We start from the raw sequence: 16,850 nt of genomic DNA on the forward strand, positions 1-16,850 counted from the left end.
GTGGGTTCTCTCTGGGTACCCGGGTTCCTCCCACCATCCAAAGACATACAATTTGGGGACGAGGCTGATTGGATTCTCTAAATTGACCGTAGGTATGAATGTGAGTGTGAATGGTTGTTCGTCTCTGTATGTTGGCCCTGCGATGGACTGGCGACCTGTCCAGGGTGAACCCCGCCTCTCGCCCGTAGATGCTGGGATAGGCTCCAGCCCCCCCGCGACCCTTACTAGTAAAGAATAAGCGGAAGACGATGATGGATGGATGGATAAATGCAAAACAACAAAAATAAAACCTACAACCATCTTTAATTTCGCATCTCTCACCAACACATTGACATAAGTCATTGGTGAATGCCAATATATTTACAAATTGGCTGATGCCAGTCAACAAGGTGAAGATAAACTGATACTGCTACTTGGATGAGGTAGTGGGTAGTTGGAAATTCTGGCTTTGTCTGACCTCCAGAATTTTAGAATGCCTTTTCAATCAGCCTGATATGGTGTTGTGACTTAGTTGGTTAAAGTGCTTATCTGGTAAACAAGAGATCCAGGCTTCAGATCCCTGCAGTATCTTTTCTGTGGCGCAATTAAATGGATAATGTTGCACTAAGTTCTTGACTTCCAAAGTTGTCACATTGTTGCGGTTCAAACAAAGTGCCTGATTTACTAAGATCCACAGGGTACTAAATTTCTTGTGCGTTGTAATCAATTAAGTTAATTTGCATGATTGACAACCTGTGTAAACTTTGTGGAGATGGCAGTATTTAAATGAAGGTTTTGCATATTTTAATGGTGGATGTCCCACTGCTGAGCAGCCAGGGATTGGAGAGGAAGGAGAGAGAGACACTGGAGGAGACAAAAAAGTGAGAAAGACAAATTTGTATTTAGTTTTCTGTAAAATGCTATGGTTTTAAATATTCTGTTTCATTTTGGTTATAGGCCACATCAAATTCAGACAGAAGCTATTCCAAAATGAATAAATGGAAATGGCATTAAAATTGAAAGAAAAAAAACATGAATTAAGTTTGCACAAACATATATGCTTGAATAGGTTGTATTTTAGTGTATAGTTATCATCCTTACTAGTTTTTCCAGAGTGTGTGTGTCTGGCATGTGTGTGATACCTTTGTAGTCACATAAGATTTACATATCCAGAAAAAAAAAAAAAAAATGTGCTTACAGTTCCTTTCCAAATCATCCCTTAGCCCTTCCAAGTGCTCCAGAAATCACTTGATAAGCAATATGTTTGTATCATTTTTTTCTGTCAAAGCAAAAATGTTGACACAAGTGGAATGAAAGCATTCTGCCTGCATTATTTAATTTCACCAATGCCTCCTCCTCGCCACAAAATAGCAGCAGCCACCTGTGTGCTAAGCTGTGTCAGTTAACACAATCCTTTCAAATATGTTACATACAGACGCTGAATTTGCGTTATGGCTTAGTAAATCGCATTACTTTTATTCAGTTAACATTTGCATTTTCTCCTCCCAGTATTTTGTACCCTCAGGCAAAACCATCCCATGTTGGATATTCATTTAAGCAAATGGGCTAAATCAGCGGTGCACACTATTGCGCATTTTTAGAAGACGGAATCCTCCATGTGCACACTTAACAGATCTGCTTGCACATTTGTTTGTGATTATTAATTTTTAACATGCTTTTACATGTACAGATCTGTCAGGCCCTAAATAACTCACTGTTTTCAGTCATATTATATGCCCAAGTCATTGTAGGGCGTCACACATTACAAGATTATTCTCCAGGAGTATTCCCAGATCATTCTGCCTGGTTGCCAAACTAGTTTTTGGCATAAAAAAAAACAACAACAGCAACTGTAAGACATGATCTAGCAAATGATACCATTTCAAAGCTGGGATCTTTTTTTCTATAAAGGGGTGTCCCTGAGAAGGTTTCATCCATCCATCCATTTTCTTCCACTTATCCTGTTAAGGGTTGTGGGGGGGCTGGAGCCTATCCCTGCTGACTTTGGGCGTGAGGCAGGGTTCACCACAGATAGCCGGTCTGTTGCAGGGCCAACCCATACAGACACACAACCATTCACACTAACAACCACACCTACGGTCAACTTAGAGTTGTTGAATGTCCTCACTTGCATGTCTTTGGACTGTGGGAGGAAGCTGGAGTATCTAGAGAAAACCCACGCAGGGAGAACCTATGAACTCCACATGGAAAAGCCCTGGGCTCAAACCTGGAACGTTATTGCTGTGAGGTGACGATGTTAACCATTGTGCCACCCTAAGAAGCAAACACTACAAATTCTTTGTGTGCTGATTTGCAGCAAGTTACCAAAAAGTGTTTTCATGGATGAAAATCATTTTGTGCGAAATCACCCTGGCAGTTTTAAATGTTAAAAATTAATTGACCGGCTTGAAAGAGTAATCTGTAATAATAAGAATATTTATGAAGTCAAAAACAATTTTTTTGCTGACATTTAGAAGGTAGATGCTGACTTTTTCACGTATGCTGTGTGGCGCTGTGGCTTAGTTGGTTAAAGCGCCTGTCTAGTAAACAGGAGATCCTGGGTTCGAATCCTAGCAGTGCCTTTTCATTAGATGGCACAATTGAGTAGACTGTATCTTGTGGGCTTTGTTGTGTTCACACTGTTTGGCTTTGTAAATTCTTCAGTTGAAGTGATCTTCGCATAACATAAATAGGTCTCTTCAATTTTACATACCACTGGATGAAATGGACACTGCAAGTCACACATTACAAGATCATTCTCCATCCCTGACCAGTCTACCTGATGTCCAAACTATATGTAAAAAAACCAAGCATAAAAAGTGATAGTTTCTTCCAAAAGTGGATGTCCCTGGGAAACAAAGCCATTTTTTTATGCACTGGTTTGCAGATATAAACCAGACCAAATATTTGAATTAGGGCTGTCACTTTAACGCATTAATTAGATGAATTAATTACAATGCAAATTAATGCATTATAAAAAATTAAGGCAAGATTAATTGTAGCACACTTGAGTGGCAATTTAATGCGAATATTACCTTTAAAATTAAATTTGGCCCATTGAACAACCCATACTTGGCAGTGGCACGTCATTTCACACATGCGTCGCCAGTTAAAGTGCTTATTTGAGACTCGGCCTTAAGATGCCCTGACTTGGGTTTTATTCAATCCCCAATAAAAATGTGGATTTCAAATCTTCTCTTCTTGACTTAGTGTATTCATTTGATTAGTCATGCACTACAATTTTTTAATGTCCTAAAATTCAAATTCTTTATTTTGGGACCTTAAGCAGATATGACATTAAAATGTGATTAATTAGATTAATTAATTACCATTCCTGTAATTATTATTATAATTATTTTTTCATCGCCTGACAGCATATAATGCATTCTCAAACTGACTAATTTGTGGCCATGATATAATAGTATAAAGAGCTGAAATTAGTATTGATTGTATTTTGTCAAAATTGACACTCACCTGGTACAGTACATCTCACTGAGCTTCTATTTTTTTCTTACAGGTATTAAAATAATAAAAAAAAGTATCACAAAGACTTCAGGGAGAAATAAAGTGTGTGTCTCTCTCTATTGCTCTCTAACTCACTCTTCCTCTCGCTGTCTCTCTCCCTCCCCCTCTCTCCCTCCCTCTCTCTCTCTCTCTCTCTCTCTCTCTCTCTGTCTCTGCTTGTGGTAGATGCAGTGCAGTAGCACTGCGGTAGGGCTAGTTCTTTCACAACTGAATAGAATTTTCCACAATCAAATTTAGTCTTTTTTTTTTTAATTTTAGAATAATGACAACCCTTATATCTTTCTACCATTTTTGATTTTTTTTTTTTTGCTTGCTTTTGTTTTTTAAGTAGGTAGATTTATGATTGTATAAAATGCCAAATGTGCAAAGTCTCTCCTGTCTTGGTATGTAATCAGTTTTGTAATGTCTTTTTGATAAGTGTGAAGACATGAACATCCTCTGCCTGTAGCTCACATTGCCATTGCCACATTCCAGTTAACCACTGATCCCTGTTGTTTTCCCACGTTTGATCATTCCCTCACTCTGCTTTTTAGCCCACTGCCCCCTTGTCCTCAACACACACAGACACGTACTCCTCTACAGTATGTACACTTAGTGTCCACTCTTGGGCACTTAAGTGTTTCCTGACAGACGCACATTCATCTGCAAGACTGGGCTTTTTTTCTCTCCCTGGCTTCTTCATGCACAGCTGATGCTGACACTGCATCCTGACTCATGCACCATACACTTGCAAACACACATGATGAACAGACAAAGGGACTGGGAGAGAAAGAGATGAGGAGGAAGAGGAGTAGATGCTTGTTGATGGGGAGATTATAAAGAGAGGGTGTGAGGATCAACAGTAACAGACTGTGGAAGGGATAAATCAAGAGAAGAAGCAGGTGACCAAATAACAGGGGCACTGACAGAATGTTCTATAGCTGCTAAGTGTCGGTCCATGTTTGTATGTGTAAATCGCACAGCAGATGAAAACAGTTCTCTCCTGCTGTCCTATTGCCAGGTTTGACTTGCATATTTCAATCGTTTTTGTTGTATAAACCTGACAGGAAAGGAAGATCTTAACTTGTTTTTGTCAGCAGTCAAATGTGAGATATGCACATGTGGTCCAGGCTGTTGCAGGCCAACCACACCTCAGTTAACAAGCTTGAGCAAACCACTGTGAGCTCACACACAGTGATGGGCAAGGACAGTAATGGCGCTGTGGCTTAGTTGGTTAAAGCGCCTGTCTAGTAAACAGGAGATCCTGGGTTCGAATCCCAGCAGTGCCTTTTGTGTGACACAAGTGAATGGATATCGTTGCAGTGTCTGTAGAAGGCAAAATTGTGTGAAAGTAAACTATAGTCTCGAAGAATATCTGTCTGGCACTGGCGAGATGGCAGTTGCTCTTCAAAACCTGTCGTCTGCAAACAATTTAATTCCTTTAAATAAGAAATTAATTATTAGATTTTTCCTCATAGAGACAGATTATCAATGAAACTGTAAAAAGAAAATGTGAAATGGAGCAGTTTAGAAATGTCTTGTCCAATTTTTTGAGCACATTGATCTACACTGAAATAGTTCATATTTCAGGTTCACAAACGAGGCTCAACACATAAAAGAGGGCCTATTGTTTGGCGCATTGATGAGCATACATTGTATATGCTTGTCATTGCTTGGAACTGAGCACGCATATATACACACACACACACACACACACACACACACACACACACACAAAAAGAAGGGCTTTCAAGCCCTTTATCGAGATGAGACAGTTTAACCTGTGTTGTGTTCATCTTTGGTTTTACAGCCATCATGCAGATTTTTTTCCCCAATGCAAACAGAATTAGTAAGTCACCTTTCGATTGTGCTTAAATCAATTTTTTGGATATATTGAGATTTTTGCCAACACAACAAGCAGTTAAGGTATTGATAAGAAATGAATTTCAAAATACCTGCCCCGTGTGAGGCTCGAACTCACGACCTTCAGATTATGAGACTGACGCGCTGCCTACTGCGCCAACGAGGCTTATGTAAAACTGCAGGCATGTGTGCTTTAGAATGCCGCACCGACTCAATGCCTGAGGGTAGGGGTGGAGGTATGAGGGAGATAGTATGTCATGTTTCAAATGACATGCAGGGGGGTGGAGTTTAAACATGTGTCACTTGCAGTGGATCATTGACCGTCTGAGATACTGCAGTTACTGTGTATGTGTCTCTGTGTTGGAGTGAAATAACTGGATCTCACATTTTCATGCCTTTCTTTGACTGTTTAACACAAAGAGAACTGTAATTATGCTGTCAAAGCTTATAGAATTCTTGTCTTTCTTCTGGTGTCCTCCACAACTATTTTATTTCCCATGCTTTTGTAGCAGTTTAGTCCCCTTACATAGTTTGTAACTTGGAATTTATTTTGGACAGCATTGTTGCAGTGAGTCAAAGTTGCAGAAAACTTTGTCGCTGATATGAGATGTAGTAATTCCTGATCACAGTGACATAGAATACATCAATTGTGGTTTAACTCAATGTGTTTGTTTCATGTCCTTAACTTTATATTTTAGCATGCTTTATGGTATTAAAAATGAATCACAATTTGGAGAGTTACTCCACAGATATTTAAATTTGGCATGGAATGACAAAGGCTCTTTGTGATACTTGATAGTATAGAAGGTGTTTCTTAAGTGCAATAAAAATAACAATTTGACACTCAGCCCTTGTGAGCTCCCAAGCAGCCATCAATCAACATGTGAATAGGAGGAATGCAAACAAGGGTATTCCTTAGACTGTAAATCATAATTTCCATGTGAAAACCACACAGGCATTTTCAAGCCTTTTCTGCAAATATCTTCGTTCACAAGAAAAGAGGACACAGGCTGAGTCTTATCTACTCACTGCTTCAGATACAAAACTCACCAGGACCTCTTTTTCTCAGGGATTACATTTTATTTATGCATCTGGCTGATGACCACTGATATACCGTGGGATTCCTTCTGTTATCAAACAACTGAACTTGTTGTTAACAGCGTCTTAAAAATGGTGGCGATTGACAGTGATGATAAGCAAGACCTGCACTGGTCACTCACCAGTTGATGCTGTGAGATCATCAGTGACGTTTACATTCAAGCTTATAGCAAAATGCAAGACTCATTAGACGGTCCCCCTAAAATCCCAACATGTGAATCTATTCATTTTATAAATCTGGCTTGGGAAATGCAATTCTTAACTGTCTAGCACTCTTGTACCGTACGATGATTCTGACAGCCATCTCCTGTTATTCATCAGTCTTTGATTGAATAAACAAAGAAACAAATCAGTCTGTATGAAGGAGATAGACAAACAACCAACGGCACAGGGGTGTTTTTGCATTTCCTATTACCTGAACATTTCTGAAAACTTGATAAAAAATTGTGATATATTTGGATGAAAATTTAACTCATAACATGTATAAACAAATACATACTCTGTGCAGTTCATCAGAAAGTAACCTCAATATACATGAGGAGAAGTAATGATGAAAGGGGACAGGAGAGCTGGACGATCGAGGTGAAAGAAAATACTTAACAGTGTGAACAATGGATCATGAATGGCTGTTACCTTGATGCTTGCATGTGGCGCTGTGGCTTAGTTGGTTAAAGCGCCTGTCTAGTAAACAGGAGATCCTGGGTTCGAATCCCAGCAGTGCCTTTTCCACTACCTAGAACATGTGTGCCTCTCTTACCCAAGAGAAGTGTATAATGATTCACTGCAATGTAGGGCTTATAAGACAATTTCTTCACTTAAATGTGCTCTGTGCTGTCTTACTTGATATCAAAAAGACACATAACAGATATGCTAATAGCAAGCTCATCAGCATCTCATCTGAAGTTCAGAATAATTAGGAATGCTTGCCGCTTTGCTGCTTTCCATCCGTGATCAGTATTTGTCTATGACGAGCAGCTCACTTTTTGATAAAGTATTTAATGATATGAGTGGATTGGGTTTCTAATTATTGTTAAACTGGCTAGTGAGGTCATCTATTACATACACTACATGCCACATTGTTCAATCAGTTTGCAGGGAGGGTATGTTTATCTGTCTGTGTAATCACATACCTGATATTATCTTTTCCATTCTGCACATTTTTGTGCTGTGATAAGAGCTTCCAATGTCTCTGCTGTCAGGATGTTGTGATGTTGAGGAGGTGAAGTTTGTAGGCCTGCATGTAGAGTTTTTTTTGACAAATTATCACAAACAAAACCCCAGCATTTTCATTTTGAGGTCACCTAGAATCATTTTTAATTTTACTGCTAACTTCTGCACCACGTTTTTCCCCTAGCGAATTAACTATTAACTCCTATTTGTTTATTTTATTATTACATTGGTCTGCATAAATGTATTAAAATTATTTTCCTCTTTCATATTTTACACTTTTTCTGCATGCCATGTAAGGGCTTTTTACTATAAGTACCCATGCAGGAGTGACAACTGAGAAGTACATTGTCATATGGATTAAAGGAAGCTCTTTTCATTGATGCTATTTTAGTGAACAAGTGATACAAGTGTCCTGAGGAGTAATTTACAGTACACAGCTGTTGCTTCACCACACAAAATGCAACAATGTCACTGCCATCAACTCCCATTGGGATTGATCAGGCCTGTTTGAAATTACATTAAATCTCACATTTCTTAGATTTTACATCTATAATGTTCATCCATGATCTCAGACATTGTCTTTCTTTCTGATTGACATTGTCTTTCTTTCTTTCTACAGGAGCTACAGTCTGAAGAGGGGGCAGCTTGAGAGGGACTATGCACAGGTGAGTCTGCGTACTGGATTAAAGTTGATTCTTTATTGAAGATACTGTAGGACATGGATGAAAATGGAAAGGGTGCCACTCACCTCCCAGACCTGCTAACTTGCTAACTATGCATGCTACACTGTAGTGATAGTATGAACTGAATGTACAAGGCTGCAGTGTTTTAGCGAGCCCCTCGTTCGTTGAGTCAGTTTCAGTTCACTGTATTTTGTACATCAGCAACATTCAGACACACTCAGACTGACCTGAAATAAACAAATTAAACAATGAAATAACAGTTGGTCATTTGTTGTTGCCTTTGGGCGAGTGCCAGTACTTGGTGTAGCTGATGAGACGTGTGTATACTCAGCAGGTACACACATCTGAAAATGGTGAAATACAGCACTTCACATGCTAAATGAACCTAGAGTCGTATAGTGGACTTTTCCTTTTGTTTTTGTTTTTTCAACAGTTCAGTTTTATATTGCTAGAATATACTGTATTCCAAACAGTTTGAAGTATGACACATTACTTTATTAAATTGTGTTTTATCATATTAGATGTTACATCATGTTAAAATTCATATTGAATCTGAATTTTGCACGGATCCGTTTCTGACCCAAATTCAGACCCAGACGTTCCCAAGTTGTGTTTTAAGCACTTAATCTTGTCACATTATTCACAGATACATATCAGTTAAAGTGTCTGCAGAATAACAGCGGGTCCAGGGTTTGACTTCAATCAGGGCATTTTGTAAAGAGTGCTCTAATTGCTCTTGTTGATGAGAGGAAAGTAGATGTGAAGTGGTGTCACCTCCTTGAATGACTTCTCAGGCCTGCCGAGGTACATGCATAATGCATTGAAGCTGCAATGTTACACATCAAAATGAAGTCCTGGTGAAATGTTACCACTCTGATGGTGGTTGAACGTTATCTAAAGAGAAATGTGATTATGTGCACAGTTAACCTTCGTGAACCCAAGGTCCAAAACGCTCAGTAGGCTCCCATGTTGTCAGACAACATTAAGGAACTGGGTGAAGTGACGAAACAGAAAACTGAAGATAGTTAGCTCATTTCATCCTAAATTGCCAATTTGTGTTGGAATATCAAATCTACTGCTTCAAGCAAAGACTGGCAAAGCAAAACTGATAAATGGTGTAACTCTTAAGAGGACCGTCCTTCTGGAGTTACACCACACACAAAGCTGCCTGAATCCATTTTTGTCATGGAGCTACTGACAAACTTTAGTTGCAGAAAGTAATTTTTAAATCAAAAAATGTACATGTACTGTACATGCTGTAGATGCAAGCGATGCAGGTGCTTTCCGAAATTCAGATTTCTTTTTAATTCATTTTTGATTGAATCGAAACTCACTGTCCTGCAGGCTAGAGTTTGCTTCACATCCTAGTTTCTTGTTTGGTTACTCGCAGGTGCGTCAGTGTTACTTTCAGTCTCTCAACTTTTCTAAACTCCAACGGTTTGTTACATGTTAATAAACTTATGTATGCTAACTCAGCAATAGACTATGTAACTACACCCAGATACATTGTATACATTTAAGTATTCATCATCCAGATCTTTGAGAAATAAAAGAGTGTATTGTCAGTATTTTCAGACATTCCCCATAGATTTCAGTACCGGTATATTGATTAAGTGAGAAAAGACAGCCTGAAAATTATTAAGTGAAAGTTAAATTATCTTTTAAATTTGCCAAGATGAGGCAATGAGACTAAATTTGTGAGTAAAGATAATTTATTCAGTATTCAAGTCAGCGTTCATCCTTGTGGAAAGTTGGAGACATTTAACGGTGCTTATATTTCTATCAGGGGGTTTTATGTGGTTACAGTGGGCAGGAATTACATATTCCTCATTATGAAATTATCTTCACCCTTAAGACAGGCACTTTGTAGTGTGCTGCAGATTTGTCAGGAAACTCACAAAACCAAAAACACATTTCCCAGTAGAAGGCTTCATCAGAACAGTGTTTTTTTAAGCATTATTGAAGAAGTGCATGCAGCCTCACTAAGTATACAAACCAATAAGTGTCTGCTGCACACAAAGCAGAAGACAGTCAGATTTTTATTGTATTTTGTTAAAGCTGAGCTTACGCTCCTTTTACATGCGTATTGACGCAGACACTCACTTCCATACAGACTCACACATTGAGATTCACTGTGAGCTGCAAATCCTTCCATCGCTTAATTAAAAAATATTCTAACCTATCCTGGTATGAACTCTCCACTGACATACGCACAAACGGATACATACTGGTGCTATGCAGCCTTCTACCCTGATCACCTAAAAAAAAAACACACACAAGAGGAGGCAATAGAGAGGAGAAATGGAGGATTGTGTATGTTTGTGCAACTCCATTTGTGTGAGATTTGATTGATTAAGTGCAAGTGTCCTGGGGCCCACCCCTTTGGTTTCAGACACTCATTGTCTCCCACTCTTTCTCGAACTGCTTCTGTTTCTTCTCTCACTCCTCTTCCTCAGCACTGTCTTGCTCACCTAAGACATAGAGGTTGCCTAGCAACAACCTCCTACTCAATAGGATTAAATGGATTCCCTCTTAATTGGAGGTGTGTATGTGAGTGTTTATGTGTGGGAATGTAGCTTCTTTTATAAATAGATGATGAATGGGAAAAGACAGTTCACTGTTTAGTGAGCAAACTTTTAATCACGTAGTATTGAATTATGTCATGTCTGTCCTTGCTCTTGCTGGGCAGATTCTATCACACTCACACCAATTTTAGGTGCAATTTTCATGGCAATGTGTGCCTGCAATGTTAGTGAAAAGGCAGTAATCTCACTGGCCAAACCAATTTTCGAAAGATACAGTTTCAGGTAGTGCTCCTTTCATTGGTATCTAAATTAATAATAAATGATAGCTACTTTAGTATCATACAACTCCAGTCATCGCTGAGCAGTTTGCTCCTCCATCCTCAGCTGACCTGATGGTCCTGTGGAGATGAGTGCTTCAGTATTGTCACATGACTTTCACTTTGTGCTTGTTCCGTTCACAGAAGTTTTGATTTTTGGCCTTGCTTGTGCAAAATGGAGCATCTCACTTTAAAATAATGGATTTGCACACGCAAAAGAGGCAATATCTGTACCGTCCTCATCTCTGTCACCTCTTTTTCACTTCAATCGCCTTCTACATCTTGATTGAAATATTTGTCTGACATCAGACTCCACAAGGGATGCACAGAAAGGAGCAAAATATCAGTGTTAAGAGACCTCAAAATTTCATATTGGGTGAACATCATCAAGGAAGATGCCAGTTTAGTTCATGTCACAACATGAAACAAAACAGACATCATCTGGTCAGTGTATGTGTGAAATTTATATTGGCATTAAACTTTGTCTTAACATGTAAGTCACTTGATGTCACAACCGACATACTTGATATGACAGTGTTGGGAGTCTGCTGGACTAGTCCAGCTATATATTATTTCATTTCAGTCTTAGCTTGGCAGTTACATGATTCCTTTCAGTTGAGCTTGTGAATTACAGTAACCGTTCATTCAATCGTGGGAGCCGCTAATTACTGTTCGAGGGGTTGACGTGCAGTGTTGCGTGCACAGCCCCAGGTGTAGTATTTAATTGTAAAATTAAGAGACACAGACTGCGTTCTCTGTGTTCTGGCTAACTTGGTGTTTGCATTGCTCTCTTCAATGTACTGTATATACATCCTCCCCTCAGTTCCCAGCTGGTTGACCATTGGTTATTACTTGTGAAAATTATGCACAAGCCCCCTTCTGGCATCACAGGCAGAAATCTAGCCGATCAGTCTGTCTGACAGACAAGCAGGGAGTAAGTTAGAGGATTAGGGCAGACAGGGAGGATGCAAGAGGCAGGGAAAGAGAAATAGACACAAACATGTCACAAACTAGAGAAAAATTTTGCTTAAATGACCAGAGGGTGAGTGGAGAGGACAAAAGAATGCAAGACAGAGTGAAGGTGTTTGTGTTTGACCTTTGTCCTTTCACTGTGTCAGACCAGACGGCCCCTCTGTGAGTAAATCAGCTGTGATTACCTGCTTTCAGTCAAGAGATCCATGTTTTCTTTGTGTATCTGTGCGTGTGTGTATGTGTCTGAGAGTGTGTGTGTGTGTGTGTGTGTGTGTGTGTGTGTGTGTGTGTGTGTGTGTGTGTGTGTGTGTGTGTGTGTGTGTGTGTGTTAGCATGTGAATGTGAGCCATTTGTCCTGCTATTTCCCTTCCGCAATCAACATTACTGGCATAGTTTTAGGATGGGGTCACTCTTCACTGTATTTCCCAAAAAGGCCAGCCTGCTGTGGTCACTGCTGTGTTTTCTTCCGTACACTTAAATCCGCCTCACTGTGCTTGTCGTGGTCTGACAGTTCACCGCATAAATTGTGAATTCTTATATTCAAACCTAAATAAGAGATGGGTGTGACCTCACTTTGCTGTTATAGCAAAATTTAAAAAACAAACAAACATGTATTTATTCTGCATTCGATATTTAACTGCACAAATTTAACAAATTGGAAACAATTTAAGAACAAGGAAGAGAGAGTGATGAGGATAGGGCTACCTCTTGGTGTCAAGCACTTGGATTTTTTGTTGTTAGTCCATTTGAATTTAAATAAAAGGCTGAAACAGGTAGTTAACTAAAGCACCCAGGACTATTATCAACACATATTGATGTTATAATGTTATTATTATGTTATTTTTTGTGTGGACAAATACAGTTGCCTATTAAGCGTGTCTTTTTTAAGACGAGATGAGAATTCTCATTCAAAGTGGACATTTTATTTTCAAGGATAGAAGTTGGCAAATGAGTTTGTTATGTAGATATAGTATGAGGGCCATGGAACTACCAGGATTCAGTCACTAGAGGTGGTTTGGGCATCTGATTAGGATTCCTCCTGGCAAGTCCAAGTGGTAGGGGGCTCTGGGGCTTACCCAGAACATGCTGGAGGGATTATAACATTCATCTGGCCTCGGAGTACCCGGGGTAACACAAGATGAATTTGAGGGTGTTGCTGGGGAGAACATCTTGGTTACTTAACTTAGTCTGCTGCCACCATGACTCGGTTCTGGATACATGACTGGAAATGGATAGCTAGAGACAAATAACCAAGTAAGCCTTTCCTGAACTAGTAATGTCAGTTAATTTATATCAGGCAACACTGTTTCATTTATTCAGCCACTGGCTGAAACTAATGACATTGGATTTTCTGATTGACAGAAGTAGAAAAAAAAATGAATTTAGCTTTGAATTTTCACGTTGAATAGCCAAACCCAGTTGACTGACAGTCAGGAACAGCCCTAGTATTGTTTTCCCCTTAATCTCCCTTTTCTCACTTTCTCCTTCAGGCACACTCATAAACATTATACACAAAACCTTTTCCTAGCGCATCATCACTGTCTGTCTGGAATCTTTTATAAACAAAATCAGCCTAATTCTATCATCTCAGTCTCACAGCTCACTCTATTTAGCTCCTCTTTCATTCATCCACCTCTCACGTGTCCTTTGGCTCTACCCTAACCTGCTTTGCAGATGTGGATGTCAAAGCCATCCTCACCAAACACACAGATACACAGAACAGAGAGCTTTGGGGGAGAGAAGTGCAGACAGGAAGAGATGGGAGTGAAAAATCAAGTATATTGATTTCAGAGGAAGTTAAGAAAGTCTGGGGTTTGGAGCAGACACACAGGAAGGCAGCAAGAGACAGCAGGTAGACTGTGCGTTAAAGTCACTTAGCAAGAGATGGAAGAAAAAAACAAGTTGAAGGGTGAGAGTAAACTGAGAGTTAAGTATCAAGGTGACTGTCTGCAGAGTTTTGTGACAGATTGTGAATCTGAGTATTGTTATGAGGTTTTAATGAATAAGTGAAACCAGTTCTTACTCGTGGTGGTTGGTCTCCTCTCCCATTCTCGACACATTTTGGTTGTGACAGTTACGATACACATAGCTTTGATATTTAAGTTTGAAACTCATACTCAATAAGTCTAATAGACACTTAATTGTTTTGTTTTCCTTTGTATCCATGTTCTTTTGAGATTTGACTGAGATTTTTGGATTAGATTATCTCCCTTCACCATCTTCTTGTATGATAGTTAATGGGAGAATCGGCCTGCCACTTAGTGCATATATAAGCGAACAAACACCTTATACGTGCATAGTAGCAGTGCATGGATACAAATATAAATTAGCATTTTCTTTTACCAAATTTTTAAAAACTTTTTATTTTAAATATATGATATATTTGAATGTAAACCTTAATCTAGAATCTCTTCCTTTTTACATTTTCCTTGTTTATCAATCACCTCTCTGTCACTCCATCTCTCTCACAAACACACACACGCACGTGTGCACACAAACACACACGCACACACAGGAAATCCTGCTGTCTGAGTACCTTGTGTGTCACAAAAACAGGATGTGTGTTTGTGTGTGTGTTTGTCTTTCCCTCTGTATGTGTGTGTGTGTGTATGTGTGTTTGTCTTTCCCTCTGTATGTGTGTGTGTGTGTGTGTGTGTGTGTGTGTGTGTATTAAAAGGAGTAGTTCCTCCTCACCCAGACCACACAGGAAGGCAGATGGGTTGCTATGGCAACACGCTGTTCAGGTGGTTTTAAGGTGATGACAGCATAGAAACGGGAATGTTGAGATGAGGTGTCCAGTAGAAAGTAAGAGAAGGCAATGGAGGGATGGGGGGCACAGAGAGGGTGAGATAGGGAAAGCACAGAGTATATGGGACAAAAGATTAAAGAGTGCAAATGAAAGCAGATGAAGAAAGAAGAAGAATCAGAGAAAGTATGATGATTGTAGTAAATGAGGGAGCGAGAGGGAGACTGCCAGAAGCAGCTCAGTGAAGCTGTCAGTCATTCACAGCATTCAGTCATTGCGCTCAATCAGATAACATGTCAGTTACTGAAGCCTCAAGAGGTTTGGAGTTGTGCTTTGGTCAGATGGGAACATTTATATATAAAGTTATCAATTCTAATTTTATTTCTACCAGTCCATAATTTGACAGATGACAGATGATTTAGATGCTGTCTAATCCCTTCAAACCTGCCAGTTTAGTTTGTGCTGGGGTATGCTCCTCTGTTTGGAACTGTAAATTCTAACTTCAACAATTGGTGTAATTCATATCGTAACCTCTTATCAATATAGTGAAAATAATGCCTCATTTTTTGCTTGCTGGTATTCATCATAATATCTCACTATCATATTGCATGTGGTTAGACTTTGAATGAGTCAGTGACAGACATTTATAGCAAAGAGTGTATGTTCAATGTGAAAAAAGTGACCGCAAATAGAACAATCAAAAACAAAGAAAGAAAAAAAAAAGGCCTCAGTCATGAAATGTTTTCACACGAATGTGCGAATGTGTTGTTAGTCCAGGACTTTTTTAGCCACCAATTTAGTCGCGCAGACGGGAACCGAAGCCCAGTGGCTGTTTATACCTCCTTGCCCCTGACATCTATTGTTTACCTCGTCAGGATTAGTGTCGTATGCCTCTCTCATTATGCCCACACCTAACCATAAATGGTCAGTGAGAAGCGCCTCATGATTGTTGAGGAATAGAAAAGAGTCCGCTAATCATCATTTCTCAGTAGTGAATCATGGCGACACCAGAAAGGAAGACAGGGAAAGTGAATCCATCACACAGAATTATGCTCCACATGTCACCGCAGTATTTATGTTTACAGCAATCAGACTGACTGGCTGCTTCACACTTTGCCAAAATGATTGTGACTGTCAGTGGTGTTCCAATCCTGGGATGTAACTTTAAGATGGGAGGTTGATAGGTGAACATGATTTATTTAGACTTTGTCATGGTGAACTTGACCTGCATAATGATCAGGACTGTTAATGAGCATATGGAGCGTCATCATGACTGTGTGTGCCTGGTGACATGCTGTGAGATGGTTGAGTATGTGTGGTAACCACCGCTGTGTCTCCAACACACTCTGTTCTCCGCAGCATTAACACAGAAACTGTGACGCACTTGGTGAGAAGAGCTATTCTGCAATTCCTTAATTCCATCTCGGATTTACAACAGAGGATGACAGTTTCACACAGTCAGGTGCTCTGCTCTGGGCTCCAATGCTGGGGAATGTGATGTGAGGAAAAAGCACTGATGAAATATTGAGCGAACTTTTATTTATGATTGAACTTTGCTCATTTCATCTAAAATTGAAGGGTGCTTATAGAATAGTTATGGTTCACGACAAGCTCAAGTACATATTCCATGTCAATATACAATTAAAGTGAAATGAAATAAAATGTGTGAGAGGCGTCATCATACAGTCTGACTTCAATTCATCACCTCACCATTTATTGATCTCAAAAATGTCTGAACACAAGGGTCAGAATTTAGTTACATGCAGTGGAAGTGTTGTACATGTCTGTCAGGTTTTGTGTGTATGCTAGGATTGTAAATGTGCCCCCGCACTGCTGACGGACAATGGAGTAAATTAGAAGCAAAGGAGATTCACCAACCTATTTGGGAAAGACAGAAGATTTAGGGAATGTGTGAAGGGAGAGGATTTTGTTATGTACTGACTTGGTTGTGATTGCGATTATGGTTTGTTATCAATTGTTTTTATTAATGACT

At 39.4% G+C, this 16,850-nt stretch overlaps 1 protein-coding gene and 4 non-coding genes across 7 annotated transcripts in view; 4 read left to right on the forward strand and 1 right to left on the reverse strand.

Moving 5' to 3' along the window:
• fchsd2 (FCH and double SH3 domains 2) overlaps window positions 1–16,850 on the forward strand; it is a 60,494-nt gene that overhangs the window by 10,733 nt on the left and 32,911 nt on the right. For all 3 annotated transcript variants that reach the window (XM_086215758.1, XM_086215757.1, XM_086215759.1), the window contains exon 3: window positions 8,234–8,279. In XM_086215758.1, coding sequence (XP_086071884.1) covers window positions 8,234–8,279 — 46 coding nt within the window. The remainder of the gene's footprint in view (window positions 1–8,233; window positions 8,280–16,850) is intronic.
• On the forward strand, window positions 2,488–2,561 carry trnat-agu (transfer RNA threonine (anticodon AGU)). Its single transcript has one exon. It is a non-coding gene; the product is annotated as a tRNA-Thr (tRNA).
• On the forward strand, window positions 4,699–4,772 carry trnat-agu (transfer RNA threonine (anticodon AGU)). Its single transcript has one exon. It is a non-coding gene; the product is annotated as a tRNA-Thr (tRNA).
• On the reverse strand, window positions 5,440–5,512 carry trnam-cau (transfer RNA methionine (anticodon CAU)). Its single transcript has one exon. It is a non-coding gene; the product is annotated as a tRNA-Met (tRNA).
• Window positions 7,094–7,167, forward strand: trnat-agu (transfer RNA threonine (anticodon AGU)). Its single transcript has one exon. It is a non-coding gene; the product is annotated as a tRNA-Thr (tRNA).

Source organism: Aulostomus chinensis, chromosome 10 (genome assembly GCF_037954235.1).
Source record: "Aulostomus chinensis isolate RoL2024-O1b breed Wild chromosome 10, RoL_Achi_v1.0, whole genome shotgun sequence".
NCBI classification, from domain to species: domain Eukaryota; kingdom Metazoa; phylum Chordata; class Actinopteri; order Syngnathiformes; family Aulostomidae; genus Aulostomus; species Aulostomus chinensis.